The sequence below is a fragment of the Apus apus genome, chromosome 13 (genome assembly GCF_020740795.1).
Source record: "Apus apus isolate bApuApu2 chromosome 13, bApuApu2.pri.cur, whole genome shotgun sequence".
Taxonomy (NCBI): Eukaryota; Metazoa; Chordata; class Aves; order Apodiformes; family Apodidae; genus Apus; species Apus apus.
Genome location: NC_067294.1, coordinates 5,563,239 through 5,579,369, shown reverse-complemented (window position 1 = coordinate 5,579,369; position 16,131 = coordinate 5,563,239). Strand labels below are relative to the sequence as shown.

The 16,131-nt window shown below is 56.0% G+C and overlaps 1 protein-coding gene across 3 annotated transcripts in view; it reads left to right on the top strand.

Annotated features, from left to right (window-relative positions):
* The first annotated feature begins 2,903 nt into the window (after positions 1-2,903).
* The window catches only part of FLT4 (fms related receptor tyrosine kinase 4), a 59,867-nt gene continuing 46,639 nt past the window's right edge, over positions 2,904-16,131 (top strand). For all 3 annotated transcript variants that reach the window (XM_051631422.1, XM_051631423.1, XM_051631421.1), the window contains exon 1: positions 2,904-3,035. In XM_051631422.1, the coding sequence (XP_051487382.1) occupies positions 2,978-3,035 (58 nt within the window). In that variant the 5' untranslated portion in view covers positions 2,904-2,977. The remainder of the gene's footprint in view (positions 3,036-16,131) is intronic.

The following is a 16,131-nucleotide window of genomic DNA, read 5'->3' as shown; positions in this document are numbered from 1 at the left end:
AACCCAACCTGCCCCCAAGCTGCAGACAAACAAGATGGGCAGCAGAAGCTGTCCCCAAGTGTGAATGGCAGCAGGTCTGGCAGCATGGGCAGGCAGTGAGTGCCTGCTGAGGGCTGGTGTGGTAGCACAGGCTGCCATGGGTGCCAGTGCCATCACTGCCACCTCCTACACCTTCCCCTTGCGAAAGCTGGAGAGCAGCAAAACGTGCGTGTTCCAAATCCTCGGGCTGAGCAGGCTCCTGAGGAAGCACATCCCTCCTCCTCCTCCTGCCAGCCTGTGCCGTGGCCGTGGCTGTTCCCAGGCAGAGCCACATCTCAGGGTACCATGTCCTTGCCTGGCCCTGCCAGCAGGGAGGCTGGGACAGGCCCCTGCCCTGCACACACAAATGGCTGCTGCTACGTGGGGGGAAACCCTGCTTTGAGCTGCTGCGTGAGCAGTGTTAGGCTGTTCAGGAAATAGTGCCTGAAAAATGCATTGCCCTGATAAACCCTAGTGTGGTGGAGCAGTAACCCCAGGCCTGGTGTGAACACAGTTTGGGCAGGAGGGGATGAGGATGGGATAGTTGGCACCATGGGAGCAAAGCACCCCCCTCTGCTTCAGCATCTGGCCTCTTTGGCTCTTGCCACCTGCCCCCAGGACCAGGCTGTATTCTCCTTGCAGGTTACCTGGTCGTTGTCCCCAGAGCCACCTCACTGTGCCTTTCCCATAGCTGAGCCTGGGGCTGGATAGTGTCCAGCAGCTCCTGCCTTGGTCTCATGTCCTGTGCTTTGGGGAAGCCTTTGCTTCCTCGGGTCCTCCCCACGTGCTGGAAAGGGGACAAGATTTTAAAATAAGATCCTTTTGTTTCCCAGGGTGGTAACAATGGAAAGGTCCCATCGGTCCCACAGTCACCCGGTGTTTGTGATGGAAAATTCCCCGTCGTGGCGGGACGAGCCCTCCCTCCCCAGCGTCCTGCCGTCAGGTGGCAGCACGGACGGGCCGGTCCCGGCCACCACCGCCTGCCCGCTGAATGGAGGATGCCAAAATCACCTGATTTTTGGGGTACCAGATGATCCCCTAAACCCCAGGTTAGACCCTCTGCTCTTCTCATACTCAGCCTCTACAGGTAGTCCTGGGGTCTTGTGTTTCCTCCAGCTTCTCAGCAGCCTGATGTGACTCATCCCTCCATCACTGTCCACATCTCCCCACCTCGCTGGTCATGCACGATGAGCCCTGATGCTCACGGTGGTCCCCTGCATGGATTTGCTGCCACGGCAGGGAGCCCCACGGCTGCCCCATCTCTGACTGCAGCCCCAGCACCGGGAAGGGGGCTGATCCTGCCACCTCATCTCTTCTCAGTGCTGCCCCTCTGTGCGGTCCTCAGCTCTGCCTCATCACTCCATCCTCATGGCGAGTTTTAAAAATCTGTCTCCAGAAACTTGGAGGGGTTTCGGGCACTCACCTGGGATGGAGGAACACTGCCACTTTCTGCTCCTTCAGGATGGAGGAGCGAGGTGGTCCAAGATGAGTGTGCTGCAGAGCGATGCAGCCTGCGCTCTTAGGATTAAACACTCACTAACTGGGCGGGGGGGATCGGGTAGAATAAACTCTGTGGCTTGGAGCCCCCCTGAAGGCTCCAGGAGCGGGTGTTTTCTTCCAAGGGTTTGGCAACAAGACCAGCGAAGCGCCTAAGTTTTCATGCCTTTTTGAAGCCACGGGCACGTGGTTCTCATTCAGGCTCCTTTCTCTGCTGTCTGCAAGTGTGCGTCATTAATAACCCCCCTGCCGTGCAGCGGGGGGGACTGTTAATTTATCTATTCAGTGCCCGCCGTGCGGCCGCGCTCCCAAAGCTCTGCCGACGCCTCCGTTCGCACGGGGCCGGAGCCGCTGGCAGCGACGTGTGGGCAGCTCCGCGGGCAGGCACGGAGCGGCCCCGGCCCCACGCGTGGGGCTTCGCTGTGCACGGCCAGGGAGGGGATGTGCCAGGTGTGACAGTGCCGGGGGGTGGACAGCACCTGTGCCACGCTGCTGGCAATGCACACGGATGGCCGGCGTGAGCGGGAGGGTCCCTAGTGCACCCCCAAAACCAGGAGGGGTGCACACTGGTGTGAGAAAAGGGCCTGTGCAGCTTTGTGTGCCCCCAGGGAGGTGCAGGAGGGGTGTGTGTGTGTGTGTGTGTGTGTGTGTGCGTGCAGGGCTGCGTGCCTGGGTGTGTGTGCACAGATGTGAGGGCTTTGTGCAGCGCGAGGGTGTGTGTGCAGGCAGGTGTGAGATGTGTATGTTGAGGTGAGGTGTGTGTACACGGGTGTGAGAGGGTGTTTGTTGCGCGTTCCCTCCGGCCGGAGGGGTCGGGACGTGCACCCAGGCGCACATAAAAAAGGAGGAGAGAGACGTGGGCATTTGCACACAGGTGCAGGTGGGATGCAACAGGGGTGCACACCAGCGTGCGGGGCGTGTGGGTTTGCACACAAGTGTGAGCTGCTCATGTGTTCCGGGAGCAAGGACGATGCACACAGGTGTGGGGTGCTCAGGTGTTCAGGGGGCAGGGGTGATGCAGCCCACGCACACAGGTGCAGGACACGCGTGCAGCCCGCTGCAGGGGGATGCGGACCCACGCACACTGCTTTGGGGGTGTTGATGTATTCGGGAGGACATGGATGATGCACATGCAAGCACACAGGTGCGGGACACGCAGGTGCGGGGGTGCAGCCCCCCCCGCCGGTGCCGGGAGCCTCAGGTGGGTCCCCACCCCCCCGCACCGCCCCCCGCCCGGTCCCGCCCCGCCCGGCCCCGCCCCGCCCGGCGCCCCGCGGGCTCGGTGGAGGGCGGCGGGCAGCCCGGGCGGGCGGAGGAAAAGGAAGCGGTCCCGGTGCTCCCCGCCCGCCGCCGCCGCCCCTTCGCCGCAGCTGGGGCGCGGCGGGAGCAGAGCTCGGGCGCGGGGCGCTCCGCACCGCATCGCTCCGCGCCGCCCCGCACGGACCTGCCCGCAGCCCCGGAGATGAAGAGAGTTTGCACGCTGCCCCTCTGGCTCTGGCTCGGCATTGTCTCGGAGGCAGGTGAGCGCTGCGGGCTGCCCTGCTCGGGCTGCAGGCTGCCCCGCACCTGCGGGCGTGCTGGGAATGGGGCTGCCCGACGGGACGGGACCCGGCGTTGCTGTCCCCTGTGTCTGCCAGATCCTGCCGGACCCGCGCTGCCTGCCGCGGAGTCCCTCATCCCGGACGGGGATGTGCCGTGCCCCGGCGCTGCCCGCCCCGGGCTCCCCCAGCCCCGACGGGAACCGGCGTCGCTTGCCCCGGGTACCCCCATCCCTGACGGGGAGCGGTACAGCCCGCCCCGGGGGTCCCTCAGCCCCGACGGGGACCAATACCCCCCCGCCTTGGGCACGACACAGACCACCCCGGTCTGCCCCATCCCCGACGACGATGCTCCGTGGTGCCCGGCTGGGTGTCCCCGATGGCTGTGACCCGGGGGCTGGTGTCCCCAGGACGGCAGGACCCTGCTGCCGTCCCTGCCGGGCCCCACGCCGTGCGCCAACCGTGGGAGCGCTCGCTGCAAGCGGGTAGAAACCACATCGGACCCTTGCAGAAGGGATTTCCCTCTGCATGGGGAAGCGGCCGGCCGGGAAGGCGGCCTGGGGGCCAGCTCCCTGCTCTGTTTATTTTCTCATGCAGAGTCATTAATTTGTGAGCTCGGGGCAGCGTGTTGGGGAGGAGGGTGCAGGAGGTGGTGGGTCCGTGCGATGCTGCCCTGCCTGCCTCTCCCAGCCAGTTCTGCTCTGCCTGGGAAGTCACCTGGGGCAGATCCCAGTGAGATGTTTTTCCTTGCCATTGTGACTGTGGGGCAAAAGATTGCTGGGCAGCGAGTCAAACCCCCTGGCCATGGCTTGGGTCAACTGGATGGGGCTGCAAGGGCCTTCCAGAGAACAGAGACCATGGATCAGAGCAGAGCCAGGGAAGTAGGCACAGGGCACTAGCTCCATCAGCTTTCCCTAGGGAAGCTCCTGCTTGCACGGGTTTTCAGCATTTTCACCCCAAATCAGAGCAAGAGAGACAGAAAGTTAGCAGGGCTGGAAGCTTGCAATGTGGTGAAATGAATTTTTGGGAGCATAAATAGAATTTTCTGTAGCCTTAGCTCAGTGAGTCACTGTCACTGGTGACGTTTGCTGCTATCGTTGAAGTGAGCTCATGGGAGGGCTGCAGGTCTGGCCACAGAGGTGTGGTATGGACAGCATCACCTCAGTGGCACCATCAACCTGCTCTGCCCAATATGCTGCTGACAGCTCTGGTGCCACGGGGCCAGAGGACCCACCAGGCTGGTAGAGCTCAAGGAGGAGCTTCAAGAGGCAGAAAGGGACCTGCTGCAGGTAGCATTATGGCAGGAGCTGCAGCTGCTCAAAGCTCTCTTGTCAGCAATTTGTAAATCATCACGTAGCTGTTTTCAGGTTCTTTCACCTTCCAGAGGTGTGGGAAGCAGTACTTGGGAGGCCCTGGCCACTCAGCTGCCTGATGTGTGGGCCTTGGTAGCTCAGGGATGTGCCCAGCTTTGAAGCTCAGTTGTGCCCAACACATGCAGCAACCAAGGGCAACGTGGAGCTCAACTGGGGGTTGTGCCCTGGGGATTGGCTTCTTTCTCTTCCATTCTACCTGAGACCAATTTGTCAGTGCTGAAAGGACTTGAAAATTAACTCATTAATCATAATCCCACCTGGGTGCAAATATTTGGTCCCCTTGGAAGCAAAAATAGGGGTGTGAGACTGTTCCACCAGGGAAGGGTGAAATACTCATCTCAGGATCATGAAAGGTTTGTTCTGTCTCTGCATCCTGCTTGTTCCTGCACCCTGGTACCTGGTTAAATGGGCCACTGCTAGGATGGGATGCTGTGTGTAACAGCACACAGGCTCTGCCTACACCCCAGCTCTACAGAGCTGCCCTTTTCAGGTGATGGGATGCAGGGAGCAGGCAGAGGTTCAGCCCCAGCACCTGAGGGTAACCCTTTGTGGGCAGTGATGAGAGCGTGTGCTCCCTGAGCTGCTGTGCTCTGGGCACAGAGCAGCACTGACCACCCAGAGCCAAGGAATCCCGCTGGGAACTCTGGCTTGCCTCTTTCGAGAGTGTATGCCCTTTGCAGCAGGGGAAGGCCAGTGCTTGTGTAGGACCTGAGCTGATTACATTGGCTGCTGCTGCCTGCCCTCCTCTAAGATCACGCAGACCTCCCCGTCCGGGTGCTCGGGCAGCCCCGCGCTCCCCCTGCCAGCAGCCGCATTCGCCTTTGCAGCTGGGATTGGAAGCAGTTGCTTTATTGCAAGTCGTAAACACGGGCCGTTTCAGCAACACCCTTTCATGCAAAAGCCCGTGAGTGCACGAGAAACCCCCCTCTGGCTTAACCCGGTCACTTGTCAGTGATGAAGCAGAGCCGGGGCCCTCCGAGGAGGAGGGTGATTGGTGGGATGCAGTTTGTGGTCCCCGGGGGCCGCTGAGGAGGGGGCAGCCACGGCCCTTGTGCCTCACCGGCTGCTTAGGGATGATTTTGGATGAATGGGCTGCTCTGGGACTTGGCTCAGGCAGGCAAGCCCACGGCTCGATGCCTGCACAAACAGCCACCAAGGTGTTTGTTGCTGAGCTCACTTTGACATCTGGTGTGGGAACACTCCCCCGGCAGCACAATGGCCCCGGCAAGGTGGGAAGGGGCTTCCTCTGGCGTGTCCCACCCCACTCCACTGTCCCTCTCCCATGGGCATGTTCCACGTGGGATTGCTGTCCCCGGGGGTGTCTTTTGGCCCCTCATTGGTGCGGTGTTTTCCAGGGTAGGCGTGGGAAGGGCAGGTGCTCCTGGCGGGCCAGGAGGGAACAGGCTGTTCCCGGCGTCCTGAGGCAGTTCCTGGCGAGGGAAAGGGAGAGTGGGATCCCACGGGAACGGCAGCCGGAGGGGACCGTGGCCAGGCAGCAGTTTCTTCAGTGCCATACGGGGCATCTGCAGTGCTCAGGAGGTTGCTTTGCAGAGTGGCTGCCGAGCAGGGGGGCTCTTGGTGGGTCTCCAGGTCTGCCCAGCTCTCAGCAGCTTTGGGGAGCAATGTGAGCCCTGGAGACACCACCCATCTCACTCACCTTCTCCCCAGCCACTTGAGCTGATGCAGCAGAGGTGTTTCCAAATGAATGTGGCATCTTTGCATTCAGCCTGATGGACTGAAACAGTCCCGAGCAATAGGAGCAAAGTGGGGGGCTCCCCCACCCCCAGTTTGGGAAGGGGCTGTGTATTTAAACCCATTGGCAGGGGAATGCTGCAATGAGCCTGGCATGGTGAGGGCTCTGGAAGAGTCCTGTAGGTGTGGGGAGAAGCAGAAAGGCTTGTGATGGCCAGACCCTGCAGGCTGCGCTGCCTGTGGAGTGTGGGGAGCTGCAGTGGAGGAGCAGCTGTGGTTTCTGTGTGAGGAATGACTAAATGCCACAGAGCTCTTCCGCTGGGAAAGGTGACCCAGGGCACTGCAACAGGGCTGCCAAATCACAGCTTGCCTGGAGAAGGCAATTCCTGGTGGGTTCCCGTGGTGGGAGGATGAGGAGCACGGCAGGGGGCTGGGGGTTTGTTGCACACTGCCGTGCAGCAGCAGAGCTTGTTGCCACGGGACCTTGTGGGTGTTGAAACATTTTCCTGGGCCCAAAGACAGTTGGGCATGGCAAAATACGTGGGTTTGCATGGAAACAAGTTCACAGGTGGTTAGTTCAAGCTGAAAGCCCCCTTTCCCACCCTGGACTGTCAGGCAGGGGTGCCCAGCACCACATTTCTCCTTGACCTGCCCCTGGCGGTTCCTGCAAATCTCCACCTGGGTGAGATAGAACGCAGTATCCAGAGGGTCCCACACCAGCTGTGCTCCATGGGGGGGGACCATGATTGCCTGGTGCATGCCAGCGTCTGCTGGAGAGGCCAGTGCTCAGCCTTGCCCTGGGCTAGAGCTGGAACTATCTTTTGTCCTTCATTAGGAGAAGAAATACTGCTGCAGCTGCACTGGCATCTAGTGACTGGTTAAATTAATTCCAGGGATTTTATTGCCTCTGGCTATCCCAGACCTTTGTTTCTTGTTTCATGTTGTTAAAAAGGGAGGGTTAACTGGGTCCCAGGGGGGCTTTTTCTCTCTGGTCAAAATAGTTCTGATGTTTTCGGCCCACAGAGTTATTGCCCATCTGTGGTGCCTCATTGTTAACACAAAGGAGTGGAAGTGGCGATGGCTGGTGGTCAAGTTGGCAAGGAGGCATGAGCCCTTGAGCCCAGCTCGTTTTGTTGAGCAGCCATGGGCAAATCACTTTGTCTCTAGGTGCAAGTTCAGCAGAAGGAGGTTGAAAACCTGGCCCTGTGGCAGCTGGTGGCCAAACTCCCACTAAGTTTTATAAGCTGAGAATATTAAGCAGGGAGCCTCTCCTAGAGTCGTGTCTCTGCTGAGGTAGCAGAAACAGGTTTCAGTCAGTGACTTGTATTTCACCTTACAACTTCTCCCACGTGTGAATTGTTTTTCTTGCTGCATTTCTGCCCTCTCCTTCCAGGGCAAGAATTTCCAGCACAGGCTCTGTGGGCTAAACCTGGAGGTGCTGTGGGACGGATGTAATTTGTTAATGAGGGAGGATTGGTTGAGGCAGTCAGGGGAAGGCTCCAAACTGGACAAAAGTAAAAAACAGGGTGATGAGGAAAGGCAAGAGATACTCCCAGTGAGTGCTGTGATCACCCCTTCTCTAAGCATGTAATAAGCTTGTACACAAACCAGCACAAAGGGAAGGGCTGAGAGTGCCCTTCCCTCCTACCCGCGGCCACCCCCAAAGACCCGGTGCAAAGGGCAGCCCCGTCTGCCTGGCTGCTCTAAGCTCTGTGTCTGTGCAGTGAAAGGCAGCAAGAACCTCTGGAAGGACTATGAGAAAGAGTTGGGTGACTTGCAGACCTTCCTGGTCCCCATTACTGATGGGCAGAGCCCTGAAGTGAGCAGAGGGACAGAGGAGATGAGATACTATCTGCCTGCAGTAGCCAGTCCACAGCTGGTTAAAACTCTCAGCAGAGCCTGGAAAGCCCCAGTGTACTGGCAGAGGGCTTAGAGGGAAATAAGCTCAACCATTTTTCATTCCTCAGTGCATGCGAAGAGGGAAGCGAGTCAGAACATCTCAGTGATGCTTTTGGGGTGCATTGCTGCCATGTGAGGTGTAGCCACCCACCTGCATCCAGGCGTGGAGGGGTTAAGCCTTTCCTAGCTGGTAGCTCGGGTTGGCTGGGCCAGTGCCAGCCGGTTGCTTGAGTCCTCCTGTCTCAGTCCCTGGTGCTAGTGCCGGCGTCCGGGCACCCTGTGCCATCCCACCCGGGCCACGCTGCACAGCACGGCCAGGTCACCTGCCTGGGCAGGCTCTGGGGGCCAGGGCAGCCCCCCTGGGCAAGGGTTAAGTGAAGACAAGAGGTGTTGATGCCAGGCTGGGTGTCCAGGTTCTCCCTTGGCGGAGGTCAGCAGTGGTTCATGGGAAAGGAAAAATTGGCAGCTGGGCCGGATGTCCCTGCATTTCCCCTCTTCCTGCAGCCGCCTGAACGACGTTCCTTATTTAGCTTTCCTGACGGACAGGAGGAATCCAATGGCGGAAACTGTCACTGCCTGATAACAGCTCAGGGACCCCTTCATGATGGGTGGCGGGGCAGGGAGCGGGGCAGCTCTCCCTGCCAGGAGGGAGCAGCCAGGCAGACGGGGCTGCCCTTTGCACCGGGTCTCTGGGGGTGGCCGCGGGTAGGAGGGAAGGGCACTCTCAGCCCTTCCCTTTGTGCTGGTTTGTGTACAAGCCCCCTCAGGGCTATTTTAAAAGACTCTCAAGGCCAAAAAGTGATGGCATATGCTTATGTTGGATTTTTTTTTTTTCCCTTTCTTCTTGGTGAGGCATCTTAAGCTGGTAGAAAGGGCTAATGATGAGGAGGGAAGGCATGGAGCAAAGCTGTCCAGCCAAGGTCTGAGACCAGGTGAGGCTCTGCTCACTGGCAATGAGGATGTGAAGGGCAGCCAGGGCTAGGACATACCAGCAGGAGCTGGGGGTGATGACCAGCACCAGGAGTTGAGCACACACGTCACTACTGGGACTGGATCCTGTACAAGGGTCCTCTCAATGAGCAGGTAAACACAACGAAGAAGACATTTCTGCAAGTTTTATTGTCCCCAGCTTTCTGTCCATAGAAGATGGCATCTTGCTAGTGTCTGAGCCATTCTCTTATATGTGCCTGTGGTGACCAGCCCCAAAACCACAAAAGGTCCTGAAATACAGCCTGTATTTCAATGTATCCATTGATTTTTATCTTGCATCTGTGGAGGCCACCAGGCTGCTCCCATGCCAATAAGAGCATTGTTTCCATGGCAATTAATGTATTTAAAAAGGGCAGAATGTACAGTGAGACTGTATGTTTTTAAAGCACAAGACCTAAGCAAGGCAGCTCTGGCTGCTGGAGTGGATGTTGGACTCAGTCTGAGATGCGCAGATCCATGTTGCTGTGCTCCATGTTGGGATGCAGGGCCTGGTGAGCTGGCTCAGCTGGGCTGAGTGTCATGGGGCTCACAGAAGCCACTCTACTGCCCCAACATCACTGGTCCTCTGCTGCTCAGAGAGTTTCATGTTCCCTGGGGTGGTCAGAGCTTCAGGCTCTGAGGTGCATGTCTGCCTGTTTCAGTTTTAGCTGAGCAGTATTAGAAACCATCCTGCAACACTGAAGCTCTCAGCAGGTACCTGCAGGAGTTGTTTCTGTGCTCTCTGAGCAATCTGCTCGCTGACCAGGTCACCCACCTGAGCATCTCTTTGTTGCAAGATTGAGGTTTAGGTCATCAAACTCTGCTGGTACCTCAGGACCAAATGCTTCTCACTTGAGCTAAGTTCAGATTCCTTTGTTTTTGCTTTCTGTCATCAAGGGAATTGCTGTATTGGTCCATTTCTGTTTGTGTATTGCTCTGTCAGTGTCACGGGTGTGTGCAAGGCTGGTAGACATGGGAAGGAAGCAGGAGCTCCTGCTCCAAACCCTGGTCACATTTTTGATGGCCATGCTGAGGATGAGGTATCCATGGGGAATAACAGGGCTTTGCGTCCTCCTGGCTATTCTGAGGCAGAAAAAGCAGCAAAACTCATATTGCAAGTTATTTTATTTTTAAATCATACGTGTTTCTTGTGGTGTAGCTTTCTAGTGTGATGCATATTCACCATTGCAGTGAGATGAGTTAACTTCCTGCTGTACCTTCCTGGGCAGGAGTCCTTTTGCCTGGTCCCCATCACATTAAAGTTCAGTGTCCAGCCTGGAGCATTTGCTCTACATTCACAGGGGGAGGAAAAAGGCTTTTTTTGGAGGCACTTGGTCCCATCCCCAAAGAGGTGTTGAAGGAATTGCCTTTGGGAAGGTGACTGCTCAGGCTGGTCCCAGCCCACGTGGTGTCACACACGTGTGTCCCCAGGACTGGCGCTGCCCCTCTGCTGGGTTGTGTTTCTCTCTACAATCCACCCTCTTCCTTTCCAGCCACCCTGGCTCCTTCCATCTCAGCAACTTGGAGCTGCACGGGAGGACAGGAATGGTCTAGCACAGGGTAAAATGAAAGGGCAGCATGAATCAAAACAACTGGTAGCCCCAGCCTCGGGAGACGTGGCCGGGAGGTGGTGGGATCATGTGGTGTGAGCAGTAGACAAAGGAAGGAAGTTTTTATTACTGGGCCAAATTGTGAAGTCTGTCAGTTGTATTTAGGCCAATGCCTCAATGACTTCAGTGGAGACTGGTTGGAGTAAAGAGAGAAGAAAGAGCTTCAGGATCTGGCCCCTGGGTAATTGTGTCACGTGGGAAGCTTATAAAGAATTTGCAAGCTCATGATGGCTTTCCTGAGAGGCCTGTGTTAGGCAGGGAGCAGCACCCATGGCAGCCAGACCTCCCACCTGGGTCACTGTCCCCTTCCTCTCTGGGGGCACAAAGCACCCATCCCATAGCAGGGTCACCATTTTGGCCACTGGCTGGGCTCAACAGATCCCATGGGGCCCAGGCAGGTGCCCTGAGTTGGGAAGTGGCTCCACAGGTTTGCTAAGTTCTGTCTGCACCTTCTTGAGACCCAGGAGAGCCACGGAGGGTTTTGTGGTCCTCCATCAGCTTACAGAGGTATGTGGGCTCTTTGTGTGGCAGGGAATTCTGTGAAAGGTTTGCTAGTTTCAGGTGTTCCCCCAAAAATCTTACAGAAAGCACAGGGCTGTGTAGCAGAGCCTGGAAAATGCTCCATCAGTTTCCCTGCGTAGGGAAGGTCCCACATTGGCTCCAGGCTTGGCTCTTCCTCTGATTTGTTTTCCCCATTTCTGAACTAATGGCATCTGCAGAGATGGATGTTGAATGTAGCGACCTAAAAAAATAAGTTCTGACAAAAGTGAGGGTCAATAGTTTCCAGTGACTACAGTAAATCCTGATATTTACTAAGGCAAGAAGGTTGGGCACAAATTGTGGTTTATACTTGGATTTGGAAGTGCCAACTGAGGCTGATGGCAGCCAGCAAAATCCCACCCACCTGAGGTGATGGCATCCAGCACCCACAGAAGTCCATCACTCATGTGGTGGGTTGTCCAGCCCTCGCAGGGTCCCTAGTGAGGCATAATTTGGTCCAAGTGGCCATCATCCCTTCACCATGCTGCCATGCTTGGCCCTCGGGAAGCAAAGGGCAGAAGTTTAGTGGTATGTCCCTAAGGTGTGGCAGCTAGCTGTGGTGCAGGGTGCTCCCATGGGAGATGCACCCATTCACCCCAGAAACTCCCCACACTGCTGGGCTGGCAGTTCAGGGCCCTTGTGCTGGGATGAAACATGGGGGGAGCAACCACCTTGCCTGCAAATGGGGTTACTCAGCCATGTCCTTTGTGAGCAGTTTAGGCACCGTGGCGTGCATCTGGGCCTGATGGCTCCACATTTGGTTTGTTGGTTGTTGCCAGATTTATCAGATTTAGCAGGTCTTTGGCTGCTGTCTGTAAGTTCTGGGTCTGGCAGTACCACCAAGACTGGGTTGGGATTAGGGTGTATCGTGCTCTTCATCTCCTCCCTGTGCCATGATGTCTCCCTGCACAAGTGAAGGGGACCCACAGTGTACCCTGGTCAGCCTTGTTCTGGGCAGACAGGCTCAGACCCAGCATGTGCCCCCTTGGGTGCTGGTGCTGTGGTGGGATTTTCCCATTTGGTCAGGTAGATCCACCACACTTGCTTGCTCGTGTGCTACAAGGACTAACAGAAGCAATCAGAAGGCATGGGTGGTAGCCTGATGTCCGTGGTTTGAACACTTGAGGATGGGTTTTGATATCCCCACACCTCCTGTGGGATAGGGAGGCAGGAATCTATCCAATGACATTGGTCACACCAGAATTGCACCCAGGCCAAGATGAGATGCCTGCTGCCATGGTGCCTGTGTTGCCCAGTGTTGCCCCTCCACAACACTCAGCATTTCACAATATTTATGGCTGCTCCTCACCCTTGGCTGCTTACGCAAATAAAGCCTAATGCAGCCTGAGGCAGTTAATCCCTGGCTCTCCAGCCTCCCGGCAATAACAAGGCCTGGGTGGCATTTCAAAGAATGCACTGGGGGAGAGGGGGAGCATCAGGATCTATCTTTGATATGGTGGTGGAAATGCAAGCCTGCCTTTGTTGGAGATAAGTGGTGCTGGCTGGGCTGAGCTCCTGCTCAGAGGTTAAAGTGATGATGGAAGGCAGGAGGCTCCGCACGGCGTTGGCCCCCCAGTAACCTTTGCCAAAAGAAAACACTTCTTAATACAATAATAGATTTAAGAAAAAAAAAGAAAAAGCGAAAAAGAAAAATAAACAGGGCCCCATGTGCACTTAGGAAACCTGTGCTGGTGTGGAGAAGTGTGTGGTGAAATGGCCTGAGCAGCACCTGGAAGGGCTCTGGCCCCCACCCCCATGCTGTTGGGAATGGCAAAGGGCCTGTGTCTGTGCTCGACCCCTGGGTCCAACATGGTGCCAGAATGGCCCCACTGCCAAATGGCTTCTCCTGCCTTTGTGGTCCAAGCCTACGTGTCTGCCCTTCATTCACGCCTTGGCTTTCCCCTGGGGCCTGGGAAGGCCATCCCCAGCCTCGCCCCGTGGCTCTGAGCACCAGGTACCTTGTGGGGACCAAACAGGGACAGCCGAGGAAATGGTGTGTTGTCTCTTCAGCACAATTTCCCCGTTGGTCCTTGTGCTCCTTTGGTGGAAGTCATTAGCATGTGTAAATGCTTCCTTCCCGTTGCGTCTGCTTGCGTGCTCTCCCCGCTGAGCTGCGTGGCAAGGGAAGCACCTTGGAATGGGAAAACAACAGTCAGCCTCTTGAGTATTAACAAGAGAGTGACTGGGTGATTATGAAACTTGGTAACGTTCTCGTAAGCTATTTATAAAAAGCAGCACAAAGTGTTTTAGCCTGCTGGCCTTCCCGTAGCACCGGAGTCTGATGCTGTTGTTCAGGCTGGGTGTTCCATCCTAGGAATTCTGCCGTGATATACAAAGTGTGACATTTCCAACTCAGCCTTTCTTGGACGGGAAATAAATGAGTTTCATAGCTGTGTGAGGGGTGTTGTGTGGAGGTGGAGAGAGAAATCTGTGCAGATGTTAAACAGCCAGCTAGTCTCAAGTGACGCAGATGCCCTGATACACTTTGGCTCTTGGAGATGATAATTATCATCTCCTGCTGCAGCAGGTCCTGGCTTGTGGTCACAGCTCTGTGCCAAGAGAAACCAAGAGCGTGTGTATTTGTAACTTGCCATTGATGCCCCAGGCAGCCCCATGGGGCCAGTTTTCCTCCCAGTGCCCCAAGTTGCTCCATCTTCAAGTCCCTTTGCCCAGCAGGGAGCCAATGGGATCACTGACCCAGGGGTGAGGAGCAACCCAACCAAGCCCTACGTGGGGGTGGAGCTTTGATGCACATTATAGAGCCTGTCCCTCTTGGGGATCTTGCAGAGAGCGGAGTAAGAATTTTATTAACTGCATTGGGGAAGACTCCAGGTTTGGCCAGCACCAGCTGCTTTCAAGGATGGCAGAAAGCCAGGCTGCGCAGTGTTTTCCAGGAGGGTTGACATTTCTTATCTCCTACGTTGCTGTAGATGCATTTACCCCAGGGAGCTGCACCTCCTGTCCTGCTCTTGCAGACACCGGGAGGGCTCTTAGATCTGCAGCGAGCGCTCCGAGCTCTTCCACAGCCCCGGCTGCTCATGCACGTCTGACCTCGTACCTGAGGTTTCCTTCCTCTGCTGCTACCTCTAATGACTAATTCTCCTTTGAAGAGCGTGTGCCTGTGATCTTCCTGGCTCCCCTGGTGCCCACCCGTCGGGGGCAGCAGAAGGGGTCGTGCAGACGCGCACGTGCAAGGTGTGCGTGCGAGAAGCTGCGTCCTGGAGGAGGGTCCCTGCTCTCCTGCTCCCCAGGCAGCAGCTCTCTCTTGTGCCCACGACTGCTCTTTCCTTTGCCTTTTTATTATTATTACTTCTAGATTATATTGAAAGCTTGAAAACCCTGCTTTGATGATCAGGAAGTTTAAATTCCTCCTGCACTCTGCTTGTGCTTCCTACTTTCTGGAACCATCCTCATTTAATGTAGCTTTTTTCATGTTGTGTTGGCTCTGGGATAAATCCATTTTCTCTGTTCCCTGTTATCTTTCATTAGAAGGAATAAGGATTCCTCCTTTCTTCTTTGAGTGCATTTTTTTTCAAGCCAAGGCAGCCCAGTTGTTGCTGCCCTACCCTCTGTGGCTCAGGCAGGGATGGAGATACAAAGAGGCTGCGTGATGGGCTCACAGGGAGCTTGGAGCAGATGGGGAATTGAAGCCAGGTTTTCCAAGGCCAAGATAATCTAATTGCAAAACTGTTTTTCCCACTTAGCGTGTTCATCAGCTTCCCTCACAGCAGCTGGAGATCAACTTGAGGATGGGTTGTGCTGTGGAGAACAGGCACTACCAGCTCCAGGGCAGCTGTTTGGTTTGAGGGCTCTGAGTTGATTTCAGTTCACAGCTAAGTAGCAAACATCTGGATGTAAACTCCAGGGTCACAAAGATGGAGGAGCAGGTCTTTTCTGCTTGGCACAGTGCCCCTCAGTCCAGCTGCATGGCTTGCAGACCCCTGACAAAGCCCAGCATGGTCAGCCTGGCTACAGCAGCCTGGGCAGGAGACAGACAAGGTCTGCAGGCTTTGCTTGCACAGGGGAAACTTCCCGAGTGGGACAGGGGGATTTCTTCTGTGTCCTGCTCGTCCTGTCCATAAGCCAACAGTCTTTAGAAGTGCTAAACTTCCCAAGTTTAGGGCAGGGAGCAAGGCCAGCAATTAAGCCCACACACATCAAGGAAACCTGGAATTTGATTTTTCTTCTTTCCAAATGTCGCTGCCCTTTTCTCTCTGTGCTCAGAGCTGACCCTTGGGCTCTCTTTGACTTCCCAGCCAGCAGCCTTGGCCTCCTCGTCTCCCAGCCAGAGCTGGATGCTGAGGTCTCGCTTTGCTTGAACTCCATCTTCACCCACTGGCACATTCTTGGCTCGTTTTGACAAGAGCTTCACCTGAGCATGGCCTCTGGGAACAGCTCATGGTGGAGCTGCAGTTAATGATGTCCCACTGGTCTCCTCTCACTGCTTCTCAAGTGTTTCCCTTACTCTGTCTGTGCAGCAGAGCCCTGGTGCTGTGGGTAGAAGCCGCTGCCCAGGCACTGGGGCTGGTTCTGGCTCTGCCTGGGCTGTCACCAGCCTTGGCGTGGGCAGCTTGGGCTCCTGGGAAGGGGACAATGACCTGGCATGGGCAGGGGGTTCCTGCCCTGGTGCACCCACTCTGTTTTGGCAATAGGCAGTTTAGCAACTGGATGTTTCACCTGGATCACTGTGTGTAAGAGTTGGTGGTGACTTGTCCTCCAGGAGCTTGTCTTCCTCTTTGGGAATCTCTCTGTGGGTCTCCCACAGTGGCAAAATCTACAGTTTAGCTGAGTTGCATGAAAAAGGACTTTCTCATCTGCCTCAACTCCATCAGGTACAGCATGAGAAGCAGTGAATAACAGTTCCTTTCTGTGGGTTACCTTGTCTCATTATGTAGGCTCTCATTTCTTCTCTTTAGTGTCCTGTCAGTTTGTACCCACTGCTGTACTTCAGCCCAGGAAAGTCCCTGGGGTTATACCTGAATAGACATGGGGTGA